The following is a 23,021-nucleotide window of genomic DNA, read 5'->3' as shown; positions in this document are numbered from 1 at the left end:
AGGTTGCTTAAGTGTCCTGAAATTTCCGTCTATGGTGTATTTTTAACAACTGAAAACTAACCATATCCTCTGGAGGGAGCTGCTCAGGTTTTGACAAGCTCCTAACCAACACTCTAAAGTTCATCCAAACCTGCGGCCAAAGTTGAGACTGGGAAAATAGCCGGGGTCTTCCACTCCCTCATCAATCTGTGTGGGGGACAAGCTTTCAAACAGTGTCATGGTCTCGTTGAATGAGGCTTTGCATCCCTCATTACCTCAGAAATTTAGAAATTCCAGGTCTTCTTTCCAAACAATCTGACAGTGACTTGACCTTGAGAGTCCTTGGACCTGGTTCAGAAATACTTGAGCTCCTGAGAAAGGCCACTCATGAAAGGTCAAGAGACCCATTTTTTTTTTTCCTCAGGGGAAAGAGCGAACGCAGTCCCCCACTACCACAAATTATGCAGTAGAGTTTCCCACATTTGGGGAAATTGCAGGGGTCAGCACATCCGGAGTGCAATGGATAAGCCTCGCCCTGGGAAAACCACCTTCATGATCATGGTATCTCCCCCGGCCAGGTAAGTATAAGAGACCCATTTTTAACAAGAGGCTGCAGCTGTGGCAGACCAGCCCTGCTGGGACCGCAAGCCAGTACCTAGTTGGCACCTGTTGTTGACCTCCGTCCTCAAAAGCACTGGCCTCTTAGGACCCAGCGGGGAGGGGTTGCAGTATTTCCAAACCTGCTCTTTGGCATTCTTCTCCTTCCTAAAGAAAGGTAACCATAAGAGATCAATCTGGTTTAGTGTTTGGCTCCATCTCAGGGGCATCAAATTCTTATTCTAGTTTCTCAGACTGTTCAACATCAGTGGAAGATGAATTAGTGATTATCATAGATTGTATCCAGATTCCACGGGATTAGGCCCAGGAAAATCAGCTTTCAAAAGAACTAAAGACTATCAGATTATGCACCTTGCCAAACATCCCGGTGGCGGGGGTGGCGGCGTAAGGAGAAAGGGCAGGGGGAAACTCACATGTGAACACATTTCCTTGGTGTTACATAACTAAGGGGTACACATTCCATTATTCTGGAAAGAAATAAAGCCCAAAAGCCTGATGGGCTAACCCAACGGAAAGGCTTTTATTAATGCAGGTCCAGAGAGATTGCCCACGCCAGGGTGGACACCTTCCAGCGCTTACTTTGATGCATATTCTGGTATCTCACTGCACACAGGCATTACTGATGTTAACCCAAACTGACTCGGGACGGACAAGCAGTCCGGGCCTGACTCGGGACGGACAAGCAGCCCCTACCTGCATCGGAACCAGTGTAGGTTACATCCAAAGCACAGAACTATAGTCGGAGACCAGCATTTGCCACACCGTCCATAGGGCCCTGTGCTCAGAGGGTTCATTCATCTTTCTTTACCAAAGCCTGAATTGGAAAGGCATGGTGGTAGGTTCTGTCACTCCCAACTGGAGAATTCTGTGGTCTATTCAACAGGAGAATTTTCACCTTTTCTGAAGACACAAGGACTTGCTCTCTTCAACCCTTCCTTACGGCATCCTGCTCTGCTTTGTAAGATCGCACTCTCCAACATGGCACTACAGGTAGGGCCCACCAATGGTTCCTATCAATACTCCACAAAGGGACCTCAAAAATGGAGGTATTCGCGAACCAGCATACTCAGAACTCAAACAACCTCTGCTACTAACAAAGTGAAGGCTATCAAAGGCAAGATGTGGCATGTTAGAGTCTTAAAAACTGTTTTAAAGTTGTTTGGAGTCAATTTGCTGGTTCCATTTTAAGAGCAAAAAAACCCTCAAACAAGTAACACTTCCATTTTTTATTAAAAGAAAATGATGAAATTCTATAGATTAGCTTTGATTTTATTTTGATGATTTCCTTTTCTTCCTATGGTTGACCCTTAATGTGAAGTATTCTAGTCACTGAGTTTCACCCCAAATCTATTGCCATCCTATGACCTGGCCTCCTTTCATCCCACCTTTATCCCTACCATCTGATAAACTACCATTTAACTATTAATTCCAAACTATAGCCCTGGGAGAAATGAACAGATGCTAAGCTCTCCTCAACAACCTACCATAGATGGAGAATTCAGTGAGAAACTGAATTTGTGAAATGCTATGCACTTTATTCCCCTCTCAGAGATTTACAAAGTTATCTAAGAAGTCTTGCAATAAAGTTTAACTTTCTCTAACTCAGAGACAGCCAAACATACAACACAAACGACCTTTTCCTCTTCATACAAGGTCTTTTCCTACGAGAAACTGCCATTTGCCAACTCCTCAGGGCTCAGTGCCCACTGATTCCTGTTTGCTGAGGATAGGCCCACCTGATGGTCTTTGAGAGCCCATGGGGTGCCCCAGTGACCCACCTGCCCTAAGAGGCCCCTTGCTTTACCCTAAGTCCAAACACTAAATAGCATGACTTCCTGGGCAGGTGAAGATGGCACAAAATAGTTGCACTTCTCTTTCTAGCCAGAGGCAAAGCCTTAGATCCCAATACTTACTAAAAGCCTGTTGAGTTAAATGCAGTGTGGGATCCTGCATTGGACCATGGAAAAAGACATCAGTGGAAACTGGTAAAATCCAAATTAACCCTGGAATTTAATTAATAGTCATTTCTCAGTACTGGCTGCTTAGTTTTGACAAATGTATTATGGTGATGTAAGATGCTGACAATAGGGGAAACCAGCCTGTTGTTGCTTCTTGCTCTGGGGGAGACTCACAGTGAGCCCTGGAACTAACTTGTTGTGCTGTGTTGTTTCCTGACTTGGGAAGTAGTAGAGCGTACCCACTGCTTCAGGACTACACTATATTGTGAGGGGTTATAAGAACTCTGTATGATCTTTGTCACTTTTCAATAAATCTAAAATTATTCAAAAAATAGGATTTCAGAGTGACACCAGCAAGACGGAGGAACAGATGATCCCCTCGCATCACTCCCCCCATAAAAATACAACTAGAAACTATTCAAAGACGAGAATGCCACCCTGAGTACATCAGAACTAGAACTCAGGGAGAAGCAGAGACCTCCCCACCCCAAGAAGACATGACTGGTAAGAGTCAGTCAGGCTGGACTAGCTCCTCCCCCAGGCCAGCACGATGCCTCTCACAGAGGACTTCCCTAGACCCACGGCTGCCAAGGAGACGGGCAGGAACTGAGGTGGACACTCCATCTCCCCACTGGCCTAGGAATCTTCACAGGGAGCCCACCTGGGACCCATCCCATGGGAGCCACTGGGAGCTGGGGACGAAGAACAGGACACTGATCACAGCAATTAACATATAGATCTTGGTGGCTACTCAGCACTCCGATCAGCAGGGACAGTATGCTGAAAAGACTGGCTGGGCCACTGGCACCACTCCCTGCTGTGAGCTGCCGTCTTCCTGCTTCAACCCTTCCCAATCCCAGTCCTCCAAATTTACACCATGCACATGTTCCTTCTTAAGACTAGGCTCAAGTCTTATCATTTCCAGGCTCTGAAAGTCTAAAACAAGGGTCCTCAAACTATGGCCCACGGGCCACATGCGGCCCGCTGAGGACATTTATCCGGCCCTGTTTCTGCCACAGCTGCCTGTCCTGCTTACCCTGTTTCCCTGAAAATAAGACAGTGTCTTATATTAATTTTTGCTCCCAAAACGTGCTAGGTCTTATTTTCAGGGGATGTATTATTTTTCCATGAAGAAGAATACGGTTTACCTGTATACAGTATGGTAGTATGGTAGTTGTCAACACAAGCCAGACAAACTGTGAATCCTACCTTCAGTCATCATGAGGGCTGCCATGAGCATCAGGCAGTGTCACCAGAGACAGACCAGCACTCACCACTTTCGCCGCATCCAGTCAGCTCTGATCCTCCTGTTCTTCTACACACATCTGCCAAAGTCTCCTCCTCTCTCCCGCCCTGCACTCATGGTTCACTCCGACCTCCACTCCGCCTCCACACAGCAGTGACATCAGGACTCCGCATATGTCACTGGTTGCTAGACGCCCGTCGGGGCAACCAGTTTACGGTAAATTAATTTTCATTCCGAGACAGAGCCTGGGGGGGCTTATTTTCAGGGGGATGCCTTATATTTCACCCAGAAGGAAACCTGTAAGTAGGTCTTATTTTTGGAGGATGTTTTATTTTCAGGGAAACATGGTAGTAGCCGACTTGTCCCGGGCCACAGTGCGCATGTGTGGAATGTGCCCCACACTCCAATTCCCCTCCTACTCTCCGACTCTGCTCCTTCTCTCTGTCTCTCGACTCCTCCTCTCAGTCTCTGGTGTAATCAGAGGAGTCACCAGGTTGCCTAGGCAGAGCCTGCTGCTGCCTAAGGACTGAGGTAAGAACAAGTTGGGATTTTTTTTTTTGAAGTTAGGGGTCTTTTTTTTTTTTTCATTTTGCAGGTAGTAGGGCCCTTTTTTTGCAGTTAAGGGGGGGCCTTTTTTCTGAAGTTAGGAGGTCTTTTTTTTTTTTGCAGATGGGGACACCTTTTTTTGAAGTTAGAAGAGCCTTTTTTTTTAAGTTAGGAGAGCCTTTTTTTTTAAGTTGGTTAGTTGGTTGAGGGTAGTTTCTAGGGGGGTTGCGCAACAGTGATAACGCAAATAGTCAGCGCTCAGTGCTAATGCAAATTGTCAGTGCTCAGAGGTAATGCAAATGGTCAGTGCTCAGTGGTTATAATTGTAAGTGCTCAGTGTTAATGCAAATTGTTAGCGCTCAGTATTAATGCAAATTGTCAGCAGTCAGTGTTATCGCAAATGGTCAGTGCTCAGTGTTAATGCAAATGGTCAGTGCTCAGTGTTAATGCAAATGGTCAGTGCTCAGTATTATCACATGGGGGCCCCAAACTGGTAATCTGCCTAGGGCCCCATGGGAACTTAATCCAGCTCTGCAGACAGCTGAGGGGTAGGAAACCCAATTTAACTGCCAGTAAGTACATTTATATTCTGATTGCTATTCAGTTGTGTATGATGTTGTATGTTATGTGCTGTGTAAGCCTCAGTTCACACTGTTGCGATCTCTGAGCAGTGATTTGGAAGAAAAAATGCATATGTGCCTTCTTTTTTCCTGCAGTGGAATCTGATCGCATGGGTCTTCTCATGCAAATTCACAGATAGCAGGGTGGTTCACACAGGGTAGTGTGAACTGGAAAGGTGGTGGAGGAACCAGCTCTGTAATCGTGCCTGTTCCTGCACCACACCAGTGTGAGCCTGAGGTAAAAGAGGAGTTCCACTTTTTTTTTTTTTTTTTGTAGAGACAGAGTCTCACTTTATGGCCCTCGGGTAGAGTACTGTGGCCTCACACAGCTCACAGCAACCTCCAACTCCTGGGCTTAAGCAATTCTCTTGCCTCAGCCTCCCGAGTAGCTGGGACTAAAGGCGCCCGCCACAATGCCGGGCTATTTTTTGGTTGCAATTTGGCCAGGGCCAGGTTTGAACCCATCACCCTCGGTATATGGGGCCGGTGCCTTACCGACTGAGCCACAGGCGCCGCCCGGAGTTCCACTTTTTTATGGGCACTGGCGAGGCTGAAATGATGTGGACTGGCAAGGCTGCATTGACGGACACTGATCAGACTGCATTGATGGGCACTGATCAGACTGCATTGATGGGCAGTGCAGTCTGTATTGTCTCTGTGTGGGCAAAGTTATTACTGGTATATTGTTTTGGAGCACTGTATATAGATACTAGTACTTTACTAATAGCAATTTGGAATCCCTAGGGAACAATGATATCAAGAAAGAGAAAAATTGACTCTGAGTGTAGGATACTCAAAGAACAGTGGACTTATGATTACTTTTTCATGCAGTACAAGAGCTGTGTGTTTGATATGCCAGAATATAGCGTCTGTGTTCAAAGAATACAATTTGCATCGACATTATCAAACTCAACATAAAGATAAATATGATAGTTTGGTTGGAGAAGTGAGAAAAGATAAAATATTAAAACTGACATATACATTGACAACTCAGCAAAATACTTTTGTGAAGCAGAAACAGCTAAATACTTCACTGTGAGCAAGTTTTCAAGTTGCCAAGATAATAGCGTGCACTGGCAGACCATTCATGGAGGGAGAATTTGTTAAAGAATTCCTTCTTTCTGTTGCCAAAGAGATGTGTCCAGAGAAGGCTGATTTATTTAGCACAGTGAGTCTTTCAGGACCCTCAATTACACAAAGGATCGAAGAAATGGGAGACAATTTGCATCAGCATTTGCAAAACTCCGCAAAAAAACCTTTCCTATTTTTCCTTGGCACTTGACGAAGTAATGATGTTCATGATTCTGCACAACTTCTAATTTTTATTCGTGGTATGAATGACTATTTCAAAGTCACAGAAGAGATTGCTGCACTGCAAAGCATCAAAGGAACAACTATAGGAGAGGATATCTATGAAAAGTTTGCCAAACTGTAAATAGTTTGGAGCTGGACTGGGCTAAACTAGCCAGTGTGACAACTGATGGTGCTCCTAGCGTGGTGGGGTCTAAGAAAGAAGTAATTGCTCGCATTAACCAAGAGATGGACAAACATAACCATTCTCATCCAATAGCCATAAACTGCCTCATCCACCAACAAGCATTGTGTAGTAAATCACTGAAGTGGGACTCTGTTATGAAAACTGTGGTATCTTGTGCTAACTTCATTAGAGGTAATACACTAAATCACAGACAATTTCAGGAATTTCTGTCTGAGCTAAATGTTGCCTGTGAAGATGTTCCGTATCATAAAGAAGTCCATTGGCTGAGTCAAGGGAGAATTTTGAAACATTTCTATGACCTACTTCCACAGATTATAGCTTTTCTGCTTTCAAAAAACAAGTACCAGAGTTCAATGATGCAGAATGGAAATGGCACCTTGCCTTTCTGATAGATGTAACAGAGCTACTCAACAATTTCAGTGTGCAACTTCAAGGAAAGGGGAAGCTCATCTGTGATACGCAGTCACATGTGAAAGTATTTGAAGTAAAATTAGGCCTCCTCATCAGACAAGTGAAAGAGGAAAATTTCTGCCATCTCCCCACAACTCAAAATCTGTTAGTGGAAAATCCATTGGTTGCATTCCCAAATAAAGCATGTGTGGATTCACTGGAAAAGTTGCAAAAGGAGTTCCAATTTAGATTTAAAGAGCTTCATCTCCATGAACAGGACATACAGCTTTTCTGTAACCCATTTTCTATTGACATTGAAAATGTGGATACAATTCACCAAATGGAACTGGCTGAACTGCAGAATTGTGACTCTCTGAAAGATGCATTCAAGTCAAGCAGCCTTCCTAATTTCTATGCATCTCTCCCCTCTGAGACATATTCTAATCTCAGGAACCATGCAGTCAAAATGGCAACCATCTTTCTGTGAACAGACTTTTTACAGAATGAAACATCTGAAATCTCCAACCAGATCTAGACTAACTGATGCACACTTGCATCACTTGTCATGACTAGCAGTGACAAATATGGAACCGAACATTGACCATCTCATTAGCCAAAACAGGCCCATAGTTCCCATTGAAATACTGGTAAGTTTGGTGATTTAACTTTACTTGTTCTTCATTTTAAATATTGTATTTGTTCCCATTTTGTTTTTTTACTTCAAAATAAGATATGTGTAGTGTGCATAGGAATTTGTTCATAGTTTTTTTTTTTAAACTATAGTCCTGCCCTCCAACGGTCTGAGGGACAGTGAACTGGCCCCCTGTTTAAAAAGTTTGAGGACGCCTGGTCTAAAAGAACCCTACTTGGCTACCCACTAACCTTCTGGTGCTTAGGCTGCTTTCTCAGCCCCAAATGTACCTTCCCTCTCCTCAGTCTTCTTTACCATTGTTCTCCTATGTCCTCAGATTCCCCTTCAGACCAATCCCGGCTTTCCCTAATGTATCCCCATGTTTGAGCCTTGGGCAAAGCCTCTGCCTCTTTAGAAATACCTTCCTGTCCACCCAGCCTTCCGAACTCCCTTCCCTCCCAAGGCCACCCTGCTCCTACCTTCTGCTCTCCTCCCATTTCTGCAGCACTTGGTTCTACTTTATTACAGCAAGAACCAAATTTGCCCTTCTATTAGATTATTTGGGTACTGACCTAGTGCTTCTTCCACTGAAAGAAAGCTGTCCATTCTACAAGTACAATAAGAAATGGTTTTAAGTTAAAACACCAAATTTATTGCATAATGTTGAACTATATGCATACACATAGAAAATAAACATTTCATATAACTGTATATCTTTTTTTAATCTTATATTTATAAAGACTGAAAAACTACCAATTTAGCAATTGGAATAAGTTTTAAAAACAAAAAGAAAAGCAAAAATCTACAATCCTTCATTGAGATTTGATGCTAGGTCATGGTTCATAAATATTCCATTTTGTATAAATATGTCTTTTCTCTAATTACTAGGAATTTAAAATTAGCCTTACATGACTTCTTTAATCATCTAGAATTTTCTTATCCCATGATGAGGAAGGTTGAGCATGTCATTATTTTTGAGAAACGTATATTTGATTTAAACACAATCTCCCCTAAAATCCCACTGTAAACAACATTTGAAATGCGATAAACAGAGTTCCATAATAAAGAATGTCCTTATGTCTTAGCAACTAGGGAAAAGGAAAAGAAAATTATGAGTAGAAATTTTGCAATTTAAATAAAAATTAAAAAAAAAAGACTGCATGCATCCACTAGGAGAGAAAAGGACCATTAAGTCACAAAGGACGGGGCAGAGTGAAAAAGAGGAAAGCGCAGGGAGGGAGGAAAAGGGGGAAAGAGAAATGCTGGATGATATAAAATGGTAAGAGAAAGGGACACGAAATTTATTATTTCTACTTTTCTCAGACAACATAGAGACTCCAAATAATTAATGCAACTTGCTTCAAAAGACAGATAACAGAAGGAATAGAGGGGGGCTTCTCAGTTCACCTTACTGTCAAAGTGATGTGGCTGAGCAACAAAACCAAGTTAGCCTCAGCTGCAGCTCTAAGCCGTCCTGCACATCTTTGAAAAGGTCTGGGAAACAGGCACAGCCCCGGGAAGGTTGCTATTCCCTCAAGAACCTTTTTTTCTTTAGAGCAAAATATGTTTACAGAGGCTCCTATAAATTCGCAAGAGTCCTGCAAGAGTATCCAGACTCAGCTTTTTGGAATTGGGAGTTTCTGAAGTAGTCCTTTCCCCCTTTGGGGCTGGAGTGGGACTGCAACACACCAGGGGCATTTCAGGCTGCAGAGAAAGGACGGTCTACAAGCACAGGTCAGTCAAAACCATTCTTGCAGAGGAATGAGAAAGATCAGGGCAGAGAGAGACATTTGTGAAATCAAAGTTTAAAAATCCACTGCCATTTCATCCAGCAGAATGGAACATATTCACAAATGCAAGGAACATTGGGTAGTTTGGTTAAAAAAAAAAAAAAAAAAAACACCCCCCATATAAGAGCCAATTTTTCACCCTATCTCTACCCCTAATTTTTTCGAAAGGGTTGTTTACTATCTTATAACCCCAGAAACCCATCAACCAGGTTCAGGATTCAAAAGTCTCAATCCCCTCAATAAAAAAATAGAAATCACTCCCTATGATTCTCTGTGTAGGCCTCAATGTGGACACTGAGGAAGGATGGGAAAGGTAGGACCAGCCAGGGAAAGTCAGGCCAAACTAAACCCCTCATAGTTGTCAAGGGCCTGCGTCAGCCGCGCACACAGAACGTCTTTGCTGCTGTACTTGGGGAGGTCCAGAAGGTTGTAGCAAGTGTGGGCCACAGGCAGGTACTCCTCCCCGCTGGCTGTAGACTGGATGACAATCTGCAGGCTGGCCATACCATAGATGGGAATCCGATCACTGCCTGTCAGGAACACTGGAGAGAAAGGGAAATGCCATTAACAGCTGAGCAAACCGGGAGCCAATGTCAGGTGTCCTCCCAGCAATGAGAGAGGAAGGCATGACACCCTGTGGCTCTCACGAGAAGTACAATTGCGCCGGGTGCCAGCGTGGAAGGACGCTCAGAAATACCCTCCACCAGACATACACCCTCATGCGTTTTATCAGCTTTCACAAAGGTATTACCCTTCTCAAATGTCAAAAATCTAAGAGGGGGCGGCGCCTGTGGCTCAAGGAATAGGGCACCAGCCCCATATACCGCAGGTGGCGGGTTTGAGCCCAGCCCGGGCCAAAAACTGCAACAACAACAAAAATTAAAAAATAAAAATAAATAAAAGCTAAGAGAAAGAAATCATTGACGGGAAAAAAGCAGCTGATTTCAGGGTGAAACTGGGAAGAGACCCCAGTCTCCTTCTACCTCCAATCCCCGATGCCGGTACCGCCCTGGCTACTGCCTCACCACGTTGGGTCTACGTGCTCTCCTCTTCCTGTCTCTCCATCTTTTTAAACCAGAAAAGCTGACCCACACATTATATCAGACATTTCAGTCGTGTGACACGTGCCGTAACTTGGCCAGGGAATGGGGAGACCGACCCTGCTGTCCTTCCCTGCTCTGTAGCGTGGATAACTTCCTCACAGTTGAATTGCTGGAAATTCCTATAATTAAATCATTACTTACAAAGCATTTTCAAATAACCTGCCATTTTCTAAGGCTGTGATATATAAACACTCTTGCCAAAATCTCTAGAGTTAATAAAAATCCTAGTAAGTCTAATGGTCTCTGAACAGAAAATGCCTTTTTCTCAGGAAACCCTCAGGACAATAAGCTGGCTTCTCTAGTGTGTCACTGCCCTACGAGCTCACTTGGCAAACCCTCCCCTGTCATTCAACCCATAGGCCATGCTTCTCAGTGGCCAATATAACTGGGCAGGGGAAGAATCCTAGGTTCCTGAAGAATCCCGGGTTCTCCACTTCCTCTTTCCCTTGCCTCCTGTAAGCAGCAGAGTCTGGATGTTAAGTTTTTCACCAACATAAATACATGCTCAGTCTTATAAAGCAAGAGATTCCCTTTCAAACGGGGGCGGGGGAGGGTTATATAAAAATTCTTTACTATTCATTGGCTAATTTCTGACCCTAACTATACATAGGCACTAGAAGAGAAAAATGTGAACTATTCATAAAGGGCTGTATGTGTTCATGCAAACTAGACTTCATTCTCCCTTCCAAAGGTATCCCCCTTGTCAAATATCATCCACCCAGCCACAAAGAAGCACTTACGGTCTGCTTTCTGTTTACATGAATTGTCTAGAATGGGCAAATCCATGGAGACAGCAAGCTTGGAGGGGAGAGGGTTAGAAAAGAATGAGGGATGCTTGCTAATGGCTGTGAGGGTTTCTTTTTGAGGTGATGAGGTGTTCTACAATTGACTCTGGTAGTCTCACAATTCCGTATATGTTAAATACCACTGAGTTGTACACTTTATGTGGGTGAATTACATACTTTGAGTGGACAGATGGTCTGATGTATGAATTATATCCTAATAAAACTGCTATAAATCACATCTCCCTTGTTCCATCTGCAGTGGATACTTTGTAATATTTGTAAAAAGCCAGAGGCCAGGTACAGTGGCTCACACCTATGATCCTAGCATTTTGGGAGGCAAGGAAGGAAGACAGCTTGAGGCTAGAAGTTCAAGTCTAGTCAGGGCAAGATATCAAGACCCTCTACAAAAAATAAAAAAATTCACTGGGGGTGGTAGCGCACACCTGTAGTCCCAGCTGCTCATGAGGCTGAGGCAGGAGGATTACTAGAGCCCAGGAGTTTTAGGTTGCTGTGAGCTATGATGATACCACTGCACTCTAGCCTGGGCAACAGAGCAAGACCTATCTCTGGGGAAAAAAAAAAAAAGGCTAGAAAGATAAGAGAGGGTGGTGCCTTTTGCTCAGTGGGTAGGGCGCTGACCCCATATACCAAGGGTGGTGGGTTCGAACCCGGCCCTGGCCAGCTAAAACAGCAGTGGACAGCAGCTAAAATAGCCGGACATGGTGGTGGGGCGGACGCCTATAGTCCCAGCTACTCGGGAGGCTGAGGCAAGAGAATCACTTAAGCCCAAGAGTTGGAGGTTGCTGTGAGCTGTGATGCCACAGCACTCTACGAAGGGTGACAGAGTGAGACTCTGTCTCAAAAAGAAAGAAAAGAAAGAAAGAAAGAAAGAAAGAAAGAAAGAAAGAAAGAAAGAAAGAAAGAAAGAAAGAAAGAAAGAAAGAAAGAAAGAAAGAAAGAAAGAAAGAAAGAAAGAAAGAAAAAGGGAGGTCAATCTCAACAAATTGATTTTACAGATGTAATTCTTTTTTTTTTTTTTTTTTTTGTAGAGACAGAGTCTCACTGTACTGCCCTCGGGTAGAGTGCCATGGCGTCACACGGCTCACAGCAACCTCTACTCTTTGGGCTTACGTGATTCTCTTGCCTCAGCCTCCACAGCAGCTGGGACTACAGGCGCCTGCCACAACGCCCGGCTATTTTTTTTTTGTTGCAGTTTGGCAGGGGCTGGGTTTGAACCCACCACCCTCGGCATATGGGGCTGGCGCCCTACTCACTGAGCCACAGGCGCCGCCCCTCTTAAAGGAATCACTTACATATAAAACAATTAGTATTTTTAGAATAAATGAAAGTCAGAGAAATTTTTCTATTCTTCCTTTCATGCAACCCCTAGGCAGGAAATAACTACCTATCTTGTACCACCTATCTTGTACCTGAGGTATCATTAAGACAAAAAGTGTAAATACATTTAATTACTTACTGTTTACCATTTAAGAGTTAAACCTTACCCATGGAGTGTATCATTCTATACTATATAAAAGACTAAAAGGTGGACAAATACCACATTGATATTTTTGATACTTACAGAGAAACTTTTTCTTCTTTTCCAATGGAAACTCATGAAATGTTTCCCAAAATAGCTTCACAGTGGGATGTGTAGCTGAATAATCACCCTTGTAAATGGCAGTCTGTCCAAAAAAGACAAAAAGGAAAAAAAATATAGCCCATAGATGAAGAGTATCATAGTGGACATTGTAGACCACTTGCATTTGAGACTAGGAAATAAATACTGAGATACAGGGGCCCTCCCTGGAGACCCTGCTCGAGCACAGTACACCTGGAGCGGGATCAGACTTGGGGCCACCTACCCACATGGCACCACCACCTCCGCAGGGAAAGGGCAGCGCCTTCCGTGCTCACCTCTTCCAGTTCTTCCCAGCTGTAGTTGCTGCTTCCCACCATCATGGCCCTCAGTTCTGAAGGCTGGAAGAGCTCGAGCACTTTGCCACCACACACCTTTAGGAAGCCGCTGGAGAAGGCTGTGTACCACTCGTGAACTGAGATTTGGAAGACATAATTCACATAAGCATCCACGAATTCCTGCCTGCCAGAAACCAAAGAGAAATAAATACATGTAGCTCAAAGTCTTACAGCATTTATGAAGTTACTCTTCTATACCGAGGTTGAAAGTGATGAAAATGGAATTTCATCAAATTCTCACACCTGGAAGCATCCTGAGGTGTCAGGTAGGTGACCAGCCCTCCCCTTCTCCCTCTCTGTCCCCAGCCCTAGGATTCAACCAAGTGTCTCAGGTGATGTGAGGCAGAACAGGGCAGGCGGGAAAGGAGGAGGCCAAAGAGGTAGAGGCATGCTACTGATTTGACCTGGGGTACTATAGTTTCCCTCTCATTTAAGGTCAAACCGTTTCTACTAAAAAGTTCCCCTATCTTCAGAAACAAATAAAGCTAAACAACCTGCTATTTGTTTCCTCTCCTATTTTAAAAAGGTAATATTATAACTCCTTTCTTGCAAAGCCTTTAACTGTCTCTAGGAACAAGGTTTCAAGCAATGAATGGCTCCCTCTTACTCATCAGGCAAATGCAGACAGAGACAACAGCAAATGACCATTTGCACCCAGCAGACTGGCATTAAGTCTAAAAATCACACGCTATCAATGGTGAAGGGGTAGGGAAACCAGACCTAGTGGGAAGACAAACTGGGAAACGATGGGGACCAGATACAGCTATTGTGGAAATAAATGAAGATCAACCAAATGAGAAAGACAAAAGCTACTTATTCAGAGCTAGCTACACCAGGGAGTCAGCCACTGTCACTTGTGTTTGGGCAGAGCCTTGAAGGCAGGTGGAGGAGTGGAAAAGCTGCACAGTGAAAACAGGGAGGGCTCTAGGCAAACCCTGATGGAGGCTGATGGCCCGTGCAGCTGTGGGTGGGCTAACCAGAAGAAAGGCATCCTAAGTGATCCTTTAGGGGGTCTATAGTTTGCTTTCTCTGGTTGGTCCTAATTCAAGACAAAAATCAGAGAAGTTGGTTATTAATGAAATCCTGACCATTTGGGGTACATTGTTACAGAAAGTGTTGAGAGAGACAGCAGTCGGGGCTCCTGCAAGTCTGACTCAGAGCAGCCCGGCTCTGTGGGCTACTTACTACAGATAAGGGGCTGGTGTCCAGTGTCTTCATGTGAATTATACCTCAGTAACTCATGGGACTATTTTAAGGAATGAGTTAATACATGTAAAAGTGCTCAGAACTGAGGCTGGTATATACAATTGCTTTGGAATTAATAGCTAGTATTGTATTGTTTAGGGACAGATTTTGCTTGCATATGAAATTAAATGTGACATATATGTGAGATAGGTAAGTGTTCATGTTTTAAAATAAAAGCATTAATGTAACAAGATCACTGTCTTAAGGCACATATTTATTAAAAAACATGAAGGGGACCACTATATCAAGGCTTCCTGGACATGGCTGTCTGGGCCACGGTGATATACATTTGGCTCAGGCTAAACTCTTTAAATTTTTTTATGGATTTTGGCTTCTTTTCCATTGACAAGATGGCACCCAACATGGCACCCAGAGAAGAATCAGGACCCTCCAAAAGAGCAGCCTGAACTTTGGTGCCTGGCACCAGCATGGCCCACTGGGCACTTCAACTCTGAGTTTCTCCTTGGGTAGAACTAGTAAGTCCTCCCAAGCTCCAAACTTCATGATCTTGCTTGACAGTCCTGGTTTATTCCGAGCTCTGAGTTCCTTCCTAGGAAACTGTAGTTTGGGATCCTAATTAAAGGTTTTCTGCATTGCCTCTGCCTCCCCAAATTAACCTCAGTTGGCTTCTCTTCACATTTATAAAAGAAGAAACCAAACTGTCCTGTTCATAAATAAATCAGGGACTGACTTCTTCAGCTCTGAAGAGGAAGGGCATTTTACCCCTTCCAGCAAACAGGCATCACTAGGTGACCATGAGCCTAAGTGGGAGTCTCTGGTGCAACTCCCCATGATGCAAAGTGTACCACAGGGAACCCCCAACACAATTAATTTTAAAAAGGCTCATACAGGAAACATACAGCAGAGCTGATCACCTGGCATTTGAGGCCCCTCAGAGGTGGCAGACACGCGAAGAGAGAAGTGAGACACATACGAGAGTGGGAATGACTCAGGGGAGAAACACTAGGGAGTCTCGCTCACACTCAGCACTCTCTGATCCACTACGACAAACCCTCAGCTATGGTTTGGTTCCTGCTGTTAAAGAAGGATGAAAAGCCATGCCTCGTGGTTCATGCCTATAAATGAACTTTGGCAAGGTGAGGCAGGAGGATCAGTTGAGGCCAGGAGCTATAGACTACTCTGAGCAAGAACAAGACCCTGTCTCTACAAAAAATAGAAAAATTAGCAGGGTGGGGTGATGCACATCTGTAGTCTCAGCTACTTAGGAGGCTGAGGCTGTAGGATCACTTGGGCCCAGGAATCTGATGTTACAGTGAGATAAGATGACACTACTCCACTCTACCCTGGGAAACAGGAAAAACAAAACAAATACTCTAAAAATGAAGAAAAACAAGGAAAATGAGGTCCTCGGGCACTCCAGTTGGGTTTGTTTATGGTACCTCTCCTTGCAAGAATTTATGTAAATGGAAAGTTTTGAAGGCAAGAAGGTTTTCTGCACTATAGCTGGTTATGCCAATTCTTGTAGGCAAATTACATCAAGAAAAACTCAGCAACGGCGCCTGTAGTTCAGTGAGTAGGGTGCCAGCCACATACACCCAGGCTGGCAGGTTCAAATCCGGCCAGGCCAGCTAAACAACAACGACAACTGCAACAAAAAAATAGCTGGGCATTGTGGTGGGTGCCTATAGTCCCAGCTACTTGGGAGTCTGAGACAAGAGAACCGCTTAAGCCCAGGAGTTGGAGGTTGCTGGGAGCTGTGATGCCACAGCACTCTACCAAGGGTGACAAAGTAAGACTCTGTCTCAAAAAAAAAAAAAATATATATATATATATGCATGTATATGTATATGTACATATAAGAAAAGAAAGAGGGAAAAAGAAAAACTCTAAGTTCAAATGGTCTACATGCCACTATAACATCAAAATGTCAAGCTAAGTGCAGTGACTCATGCCTGTAGCGGTAGCCCTCTGGGAAGCCAAGGCGGGAAGACTTTTTGAGGGCAGGAATTAGAGACCAGGCTGAGCAACAGTGAGACTCCATCTTTACTAAAACTAGAGAGATATGCTGTGACAAGTGGCTGTAGTCCCAGCTATTTGGGAAGCTGAGACAAGAGGGTCACTTGAGCCCAGGAGACTGAGGTTGCTCTGAGCTAGACTGATACCACAGTACTCCAAGCTTGGACAGCAGAATGACACTGTCTCAAAAAAAAAAAAAAAAAAAAAAGAGAGAAAGAAAAGAAAAGGAAAGGTTAAAATGTCAAGTCAAGTCTCTTAAGCTCTATATGTCTCCAGTTTCTTTTCTGCCGACTCTAAACCTACTAGCTTTTTCTACTGATGCTAGATAAAATTAATGTTTGTGGTATTAGTAATTCAAGGGTACTTGGAAATCTTGTAGCCAGTTCTAGCTAACATGTAAACACTGAAGACTTATTAACTGAAGGGGGGGAAAAAACAATAAAAGAAGTTTTTGAAAAAGCAAACTGCCATGGAAAGCTTTACCCAAAACTTTGGTCCCCTGGCTTTATTAGATTACTTATTAAGACAACTAAATTTTAGCCATGTGAATAAGTTTCGGTTTTGTCAGAAGTAATTTGGATCCAGGCATCTTATAAACTGATGAGTTTGTATTACCACCTCATGGTTAGACTTCCAAGGTAAAAGCTATCCGAACTTGGTGTGCATGTGAGTGTACATGTTTAGATGTGTTCTGTGGATGTCTGTGTATTGTATGTTGTGTTTACATGGTACCAGACTAGATTATAAAAAACGGAGCAGGGCGGCACCTGTGGCTCAAATGAGTAGGGCGCCGGCCCCATATACCAGAGGTGGTGGGTTCAAACCCAGCCTCGGCCAAAAACTGCACAAAAAAAAGAAGGGAGCACTCATAAAACAATTAAAGAAATCCAAATGCTTTTCTAGTTCATATGAATTTAGTAATGTTTGGTAAATAAACTGGGTAATTTAAAAAATAATATTATTAATAATGTATTAATTGTCATTTCAAATTGTCAGCACACATTTTTGCCTACGTTTACCACTCATTTTTACATTAAGATGTCAGGGTTTTCTATAAATGTTATAAAACGATAAGCCCAGCCAAAATCAAAATGGTCTGTTTTTGTGTGATTGTTAGTATAGAAGACTGATTTAATATTGTTGTTCTAATGACAATAGCTAAATCTCCTGAGGTATCAACAAAATACCTATGTGTTTAACATAAAGGTTCTTACTTAGGTAAAAATGTAAAAACACAAATATCAGTAAATAAACATATGGAAAGCATCAAGTATATAGGAACACAAAAAACAGAAACTTAGGGTCAAATTTATGAAGATATTTTGGTTTGGGTCTCCTAGCCTAGTTGTAGATGTAGCTTCTACTGATTTCAATGCCTGTGGAAAGGTACACACAAAATCTGTATATACATACATACTGCTTGTTTCTGTTACCCAATATGAATAGTACCGTTCCAGATTTAAAGCTGCTCTAGTAGCTGTAGTTAGAAGAGTTTAAATCAAGTCAGAGGCTTCAGTTTTCCCCCTTGGTCTTGCCCACCCTTGTTCCACTCTTTGCCAGCTAGCTGGTTACGTCTACACTGTGTTGACACTGCCAGGTCCTATACATAGGAAAATCTGAAAGAAAATCCCTAAACTGTCAACTTTTATACAGTAATTTATTTTAAGATGAACAAAGTAGTTGTTCTTAGAAAAAAAAAAAATCTCAGAACAAATCTTATTCTTGGGAAGTATTACATGTACTTAAATTTATCCTCAAGGTGGAAAATGTTTTGAGACCATTTAGATTCTTTATTTAAAAATATAGTATTGCTTAGAAACTAGATTGTTTTTAAATAGCTTAATTTTGATTCTTGTGTAAAAAAAAAAATTGTTACAACTTTGTGTCACTGTTTGAGGTACAAAGGATTAGAAACCACCCTGTGTGGGTCAACAGAGGGGCACATGGCAAGAACTGGGGTGAGGGTCCAAAACTTTGCAAGGCACAGGCTTAGCTAAAAATAATGATAATAGTCACTATCCCCTTGTTTGCTTTTCTCTGTAATTGCTACTCTGGAGTCACACAGCTGGTGGTCATAAAGATTCTTAACTTTCTCTAAAGATAACATCATCATTTTGAAACCTAGTTTCTGAGGTATCTCCTAGGTCTCAAATTCAGATGGATGGGCTGACCCACCTACACTGGTGGCCCATACCAAGAAAATGGCTCAACAGGTCAACCAAGAACTTGGTCCGTATTCCACAGATTGGCTGACACACCCAGGCTGGTGGCACAAACTGAGGGACTGATGGTTCTACCCACCCAGACAATTAGCAGACATGAACTGATGGCCTAATCCTCTGCCCACCAAACTGTCCTTAAAAACCCTATCTCCCAAATTCCCAAGGAGGTGGATTTAAGACATTCCTCCTGTCTCCCCGCTTAGTGCTATGTGGAATTAGAAACAGTTTCTCAGATGTAAGCCCCCTTGTCTCAGTGTACTGGCTTCCTCTTGGGAACCAGGATTAGAGGTAAAGGTTTACTGAGCCTTTGGTCAAGTGATATGTTGATAGGGATCAGAAAACAGCACCCTATAATAAAGACCTCAGAAGCAAAAGTTTTCTCTGACTTTTCCTTGACCTCCCACCTCTGAGCTCCATTCTTCCTTGAAGCTTGCCATAGAAACCAGTATGCCTTTTTCCCAAGGCAGGTCATAAAAGCCAGAACTCTTTTTCCAGAAAGCCAGCTACAAAGCCTAAAATTATTCTATGTAAAAACTGGCCATAAAGTAACAATCCAACCTAACTTGTATAACTGTAGAAACTTCATTCCAGAAATGGGCCTGCTCCAACCCCTAGAAGGAAGGAATGAATCTATGTTTGGAAAGGCCAAGCAGAGTCCAGATAACAAGGCCTTGCTGGGTTCCTCGGCTCAGCCTAGTAGAATAAGATTATACCCTTTTTATCTAATTCTCTTGCTACACGGCTATCCATACTTTGTTGAACCCAAGCATTAAAACAGACAATTTCCCCTGTATCACTTGAGTTTCCGATCTGAAAGTTACTGTGTATATATGTTAAAATAAATTGGCAACTTCTTCCTCCTCCTTAAGCAATCTGCCTCATATCAGAGAGCTTTAAAGCAAACCTTCAAGAGGACAGGGATCTTTGCTCCATACAGTTTGGCAAAACTTTGGAGGACCAGGGGCCTTTGATCCCTTCAATGTCAACAGATTCTGTTCTGGAAAATTTTAGTTAACATCTTTAAGCCGGATGTATTCAAAGACTTGTACTGTATTTGCAAAACTCAGAAAAGATGATACACTATTCAGAATAACAAGTCTTCCTAGAACATTTGTATTTGTTCTCTTGATAGGTTTTTTGGAGTTTAAAAGTAATAATTAATAAAACATTTAATTCCTGGTTAGTGAATTTGACACTAATTCACAAGGTGTCAAAACTGGTTAACAGGAAATAACTTAAAATGGTAACTAGGATCTAAATACTCTGTCTCCCAGCTATACTGGTGATACAGGGTTCTACCACTCAGGGCTGAACAGGGAACCCACACGCACACCCTGCCATTTTCTAGGCCTGGGTAAGCTCAGAAACCAGACCTCCATCTCTGGACACAAACAGGCCATCGTTTCCAGGCCACATTCTCTGGGCTCTAGCAAAGTCATGAAGCCTGTGCTAACATTTTTCAATCCCCAAGGCTAAGGACTTGGCAAAGAGAGAAATTCTGGCAACACTGGGGCTCAAATTGCAGGCTTTCTTCACCCTATTCTTTTATGGGGCTCCACCCTAAAGGCAGTAATCTAATTAAAAAATGAGCTGAATTTAAAAACTACCTTTCCAAGGAAATTAGTCTTCAGTTAGCTGGCTATTTTTAAACTCTTTGTAAAGGAAATTTTACCTATACTTAAAAAAAAGTCTCCGTTTGTAAGGGAAAAACTTTTAAGGTAAAAAGTATAATGCTTCGAGGTTTATAGAACAAGTATTACCTTTGTTTAAAGTTTCTGTGCCTTGAATGTGTATTTTCCACTTCTTTTCATGTCCTTGGAGATGAAAATTTAGAGATGCCTACCAACAACTGTTTAGGGCAATAAAACAAGTAATCAAGATCACTAATCTAAAGTCAGGGAGAAAAAATATTTGAAAACTGGCAAATGGAAAAATCTTAGAAATTTATAAGATTTGCTTTGACTGTGATATACAATCTGTATATCACAGTTTCAAAATTATTTTCAGTAATTTGAAATCTTAAAGACATGTTATATTAACATTAGTAGTAGATAATCATAAAATGAATCATTTCTAGGTAAATTAAAATACTGAAATTATTAAACATAAGTTTATATACTTTAACATGACGTAAAAAGCTAAATATACTTAAATCCATTAAGGACTGATAACAGTTCAAAGTTACTTTAACTTCCTAGATTTTTCATTAAAAATAAGAGTTGCTAATAGTTAACACTGTAATTCATATATGTAATTAAAACTAGTAGCTACAAAAAATGATTTTACACGCAAATTGTTTTAAAAAGCAAGATGTTCTGATTTAAAAGATTACAAAAGCATGAATGTTGTTTTTGTTAAATAAAAGGTAATTTTGTCCCATTTAAAGATTTTAGAAATTGTTCTAAATCAAATGAATCAAAAATAATAGATGAAACTGGGTACAAAAGTTGGGGGGAAGGGTAAAAATTATAAGCGGATTGTAAAAATCTTACCTTATGGTGAAATTAATTAAGAGTAAATAGATCTGTTTATAAGGTTTTATTAAAATTAGCTTTCACATTAATAGTAAAGATAAAAAAGGTAAAAGATAAAATTGGGTTTTCTCTTTTAATCAAGATTTTCATATAAAGGTTAAAAGATAATAAAAAATGTATTTACCTTTTGAAGAGGAGAGGACAGATTCAGTTTGCCTTATGCTTTCTTTATTAGGACTTATGATTGACTGAGAAACTGAACTCTCCATCAAAGAATACACAGTTTTGCTTTCTTAAATCTCTAAACGATTACTCTGAATAAATGACTATTATCTTATAGTAACATATCAGCCTATTTTATTTGACAAACTTTCTAAAATCAAAATTCTAAATTTAGCCTTTTCAACTACAAACAAGCTTTTAAAATAGTATAGCCATGAAAAAAAGGTCCAAAAAAAACATATCAGGTTTATTTAGTATGTTAAAACTGATACAGGGTCCCCGTGAAGGGCTGGACAGGGACCCTAATTTTCTGGGCCTAGGCGAGCTCAGAAATCAGTCTCATCACAGACTCCCTTCTCTATTCACAAACAGGCCACCTTTCAAGCAAGGTCATGAAAAAAGCAGACTGAAAGGATCTGGGTGGTTTCTCCTTGAGTAGGGAGCACACATATCCTCATTCCTTGCCTGGGGCAAAAACACCAAGGAGCACATTCCTGTGATGATTTTAGGATTATATTCGGACCTCTGGCCCATTGTGACAATCTACTTCCCCAAATGCCCCCCACCACCACCACTTCCTCCCCCCCAGGATAGGAAGAGCAACATTTATGACAGTGGTTCTCAACCTTCCTAATGCCTGCAGCCCTTTAATACAGTTCCTATGGGTCATGACCCACAGGTTGAGAACCACTGATTTAAACCTAGACTAAAGATTCACTGGGCTTCCCACTGGGTTCTCCCCCTCTTTGACTTATCAGTCTTTCTATCAATTTTTCCCTGTCAATAAACTCTGTCCTGTCTATCTCCATGGTCTGTTCCTTCATTCTTTGAACCCTAAGACCAAGGACTTGGCTGAGAGAGAAATTCTGACAACAAAACCATATAGGAAACTTTGTCAAATATGAAATGGTGTTTAACTCTCTGCAAGTTATATTTGCATAAGTACATTGTAACTATGTGTTCCAACAATTTATGAGATTCCTAAAATTCTGGTATGTTTAGTATATGTTATCAGCAATATTATGATTGTTAAATTGTTGTATGAAATTTCCACGAATGGATTAATAAATTGTGGTATATGTACACCATGGAATATTATGCAGCCTTAAAGAAAGATGGAGACTTTACATCTTTCATGTTTACATGGATGGAGCTGGAACACATTCTTCTTAGTAAAGTGTCTCAAGAATGGAAGAAAAAGTACCCAATGTACTCACCCTTATTATGAAACTAATGTAGGACCTTCACATGAAAGCTATAACCCAGTTACAACCTAAGAATAGGGAGAAAGGGGAAAGGAGGGGAGGGAGGGCGGAGGGAGGGGGAAGGAGGGGGATTAATGGGATTGCACCTGCGGTGCATCTTACAAGGGTATATGTGAATCCTAGTAAATGTGGAATGTAAAGGTCTTAGCAAAATAACTAAGAAAATGTTACAAAAGCTATGTTAACTAATGTGATGAAAATGTGTCAAACGATCTATGAACCAAGTGTATGGTGCCCCACGATCATACTAATGTACACAGCTATGGTTTAATAAAAATAAATAAATAAAAAGAAATTTCTTTGTCAACTTCTCTTTAACTATGGTTATTCTAAGACTTTTATCATCCACAGACAGTTAATATTTTATTGTGATTCTTCTCAAACAAAACTTTATAATCAGCTATGGTCCAAGATTTGCTTCTTTAAAAAAAGTCATGAAAAGAACTAAAATGTTTTTATGACATTTTCTTTAAAA

The 23,021-nt window shown here is 41.7% G+C and overlaps 1 protein-coding gene and 1 non-coding gene across 5 annotated transcripts in view; both read right to left on the bottom strand.

The window, feature by feature from the left end:
• Window positions 1-400: 400 nt before the first annotated feature.
• On the bottom strand, window positions 401-565 carry LOC128591612 (U1 spliceosomal RNA). The gene has a single exon (XR_008381594.1). It is a non-coding gene; the product is annotated as a U1 spliceosomal RNA (small nuclear RNA).
• A 7,550-nt stretch (window positions 566-8,115) lies between these two features.
• The window catches only part of HERC3 (HECT and RLD domain containing E3 ubiquitin protein ligase 3), a 131,752-nt gene continuing 116,846 nt past the window's right edge, over window positions 8,116-23,021 (bottom strand). For 3 of the 4 annotated variants that reach the window (XM_053604916.1, XM_053604831.1, XM_053604997.1), the window contains 3 exons: window positions 13,082-13,265; window positions 12,747-12,849; window positions 8,116-9,818 (listed from right to left, as the gene is read on the bottom strand). In XM_053604916.1, coding sequence (XP_053460891.1) covers window positions 9,610-9,818; window positions 12,747-12,849; window positions 13,082-13,265 — 496 coding nt within the window. In that variant the 3' untranslated portion in view covers window positions 8,116-9,609. The remainder of the gene's footprint in view (window positions 9,819-12,746; window positions 12,850-13,081; window positions 13,266-23,021) is intronic. The other variant, XR_008383010.1, reaches the window with a different exon arrangement.

The sequence above is a fragment of the Nycticebus coucang genome, chromosome 1 (assembly GCF_027406575.1).
Source record: "Nycticebus coucang isolate mNycCou1 chromosome 1, mNycCou1.pri, whole genome shotgun sequence".
Taxonomy (NCBI): domain Eukaryota; kingdom Metazoa; phylum Chordata; class Mammalia; order Primates; family Lorisidae; genus Nycticebus; species Nycticebus coucang.
Note: the sequence above shows the minus strand (reverse complement) of the source record. Positions and strands in the feature narration are given on the sequence as shown.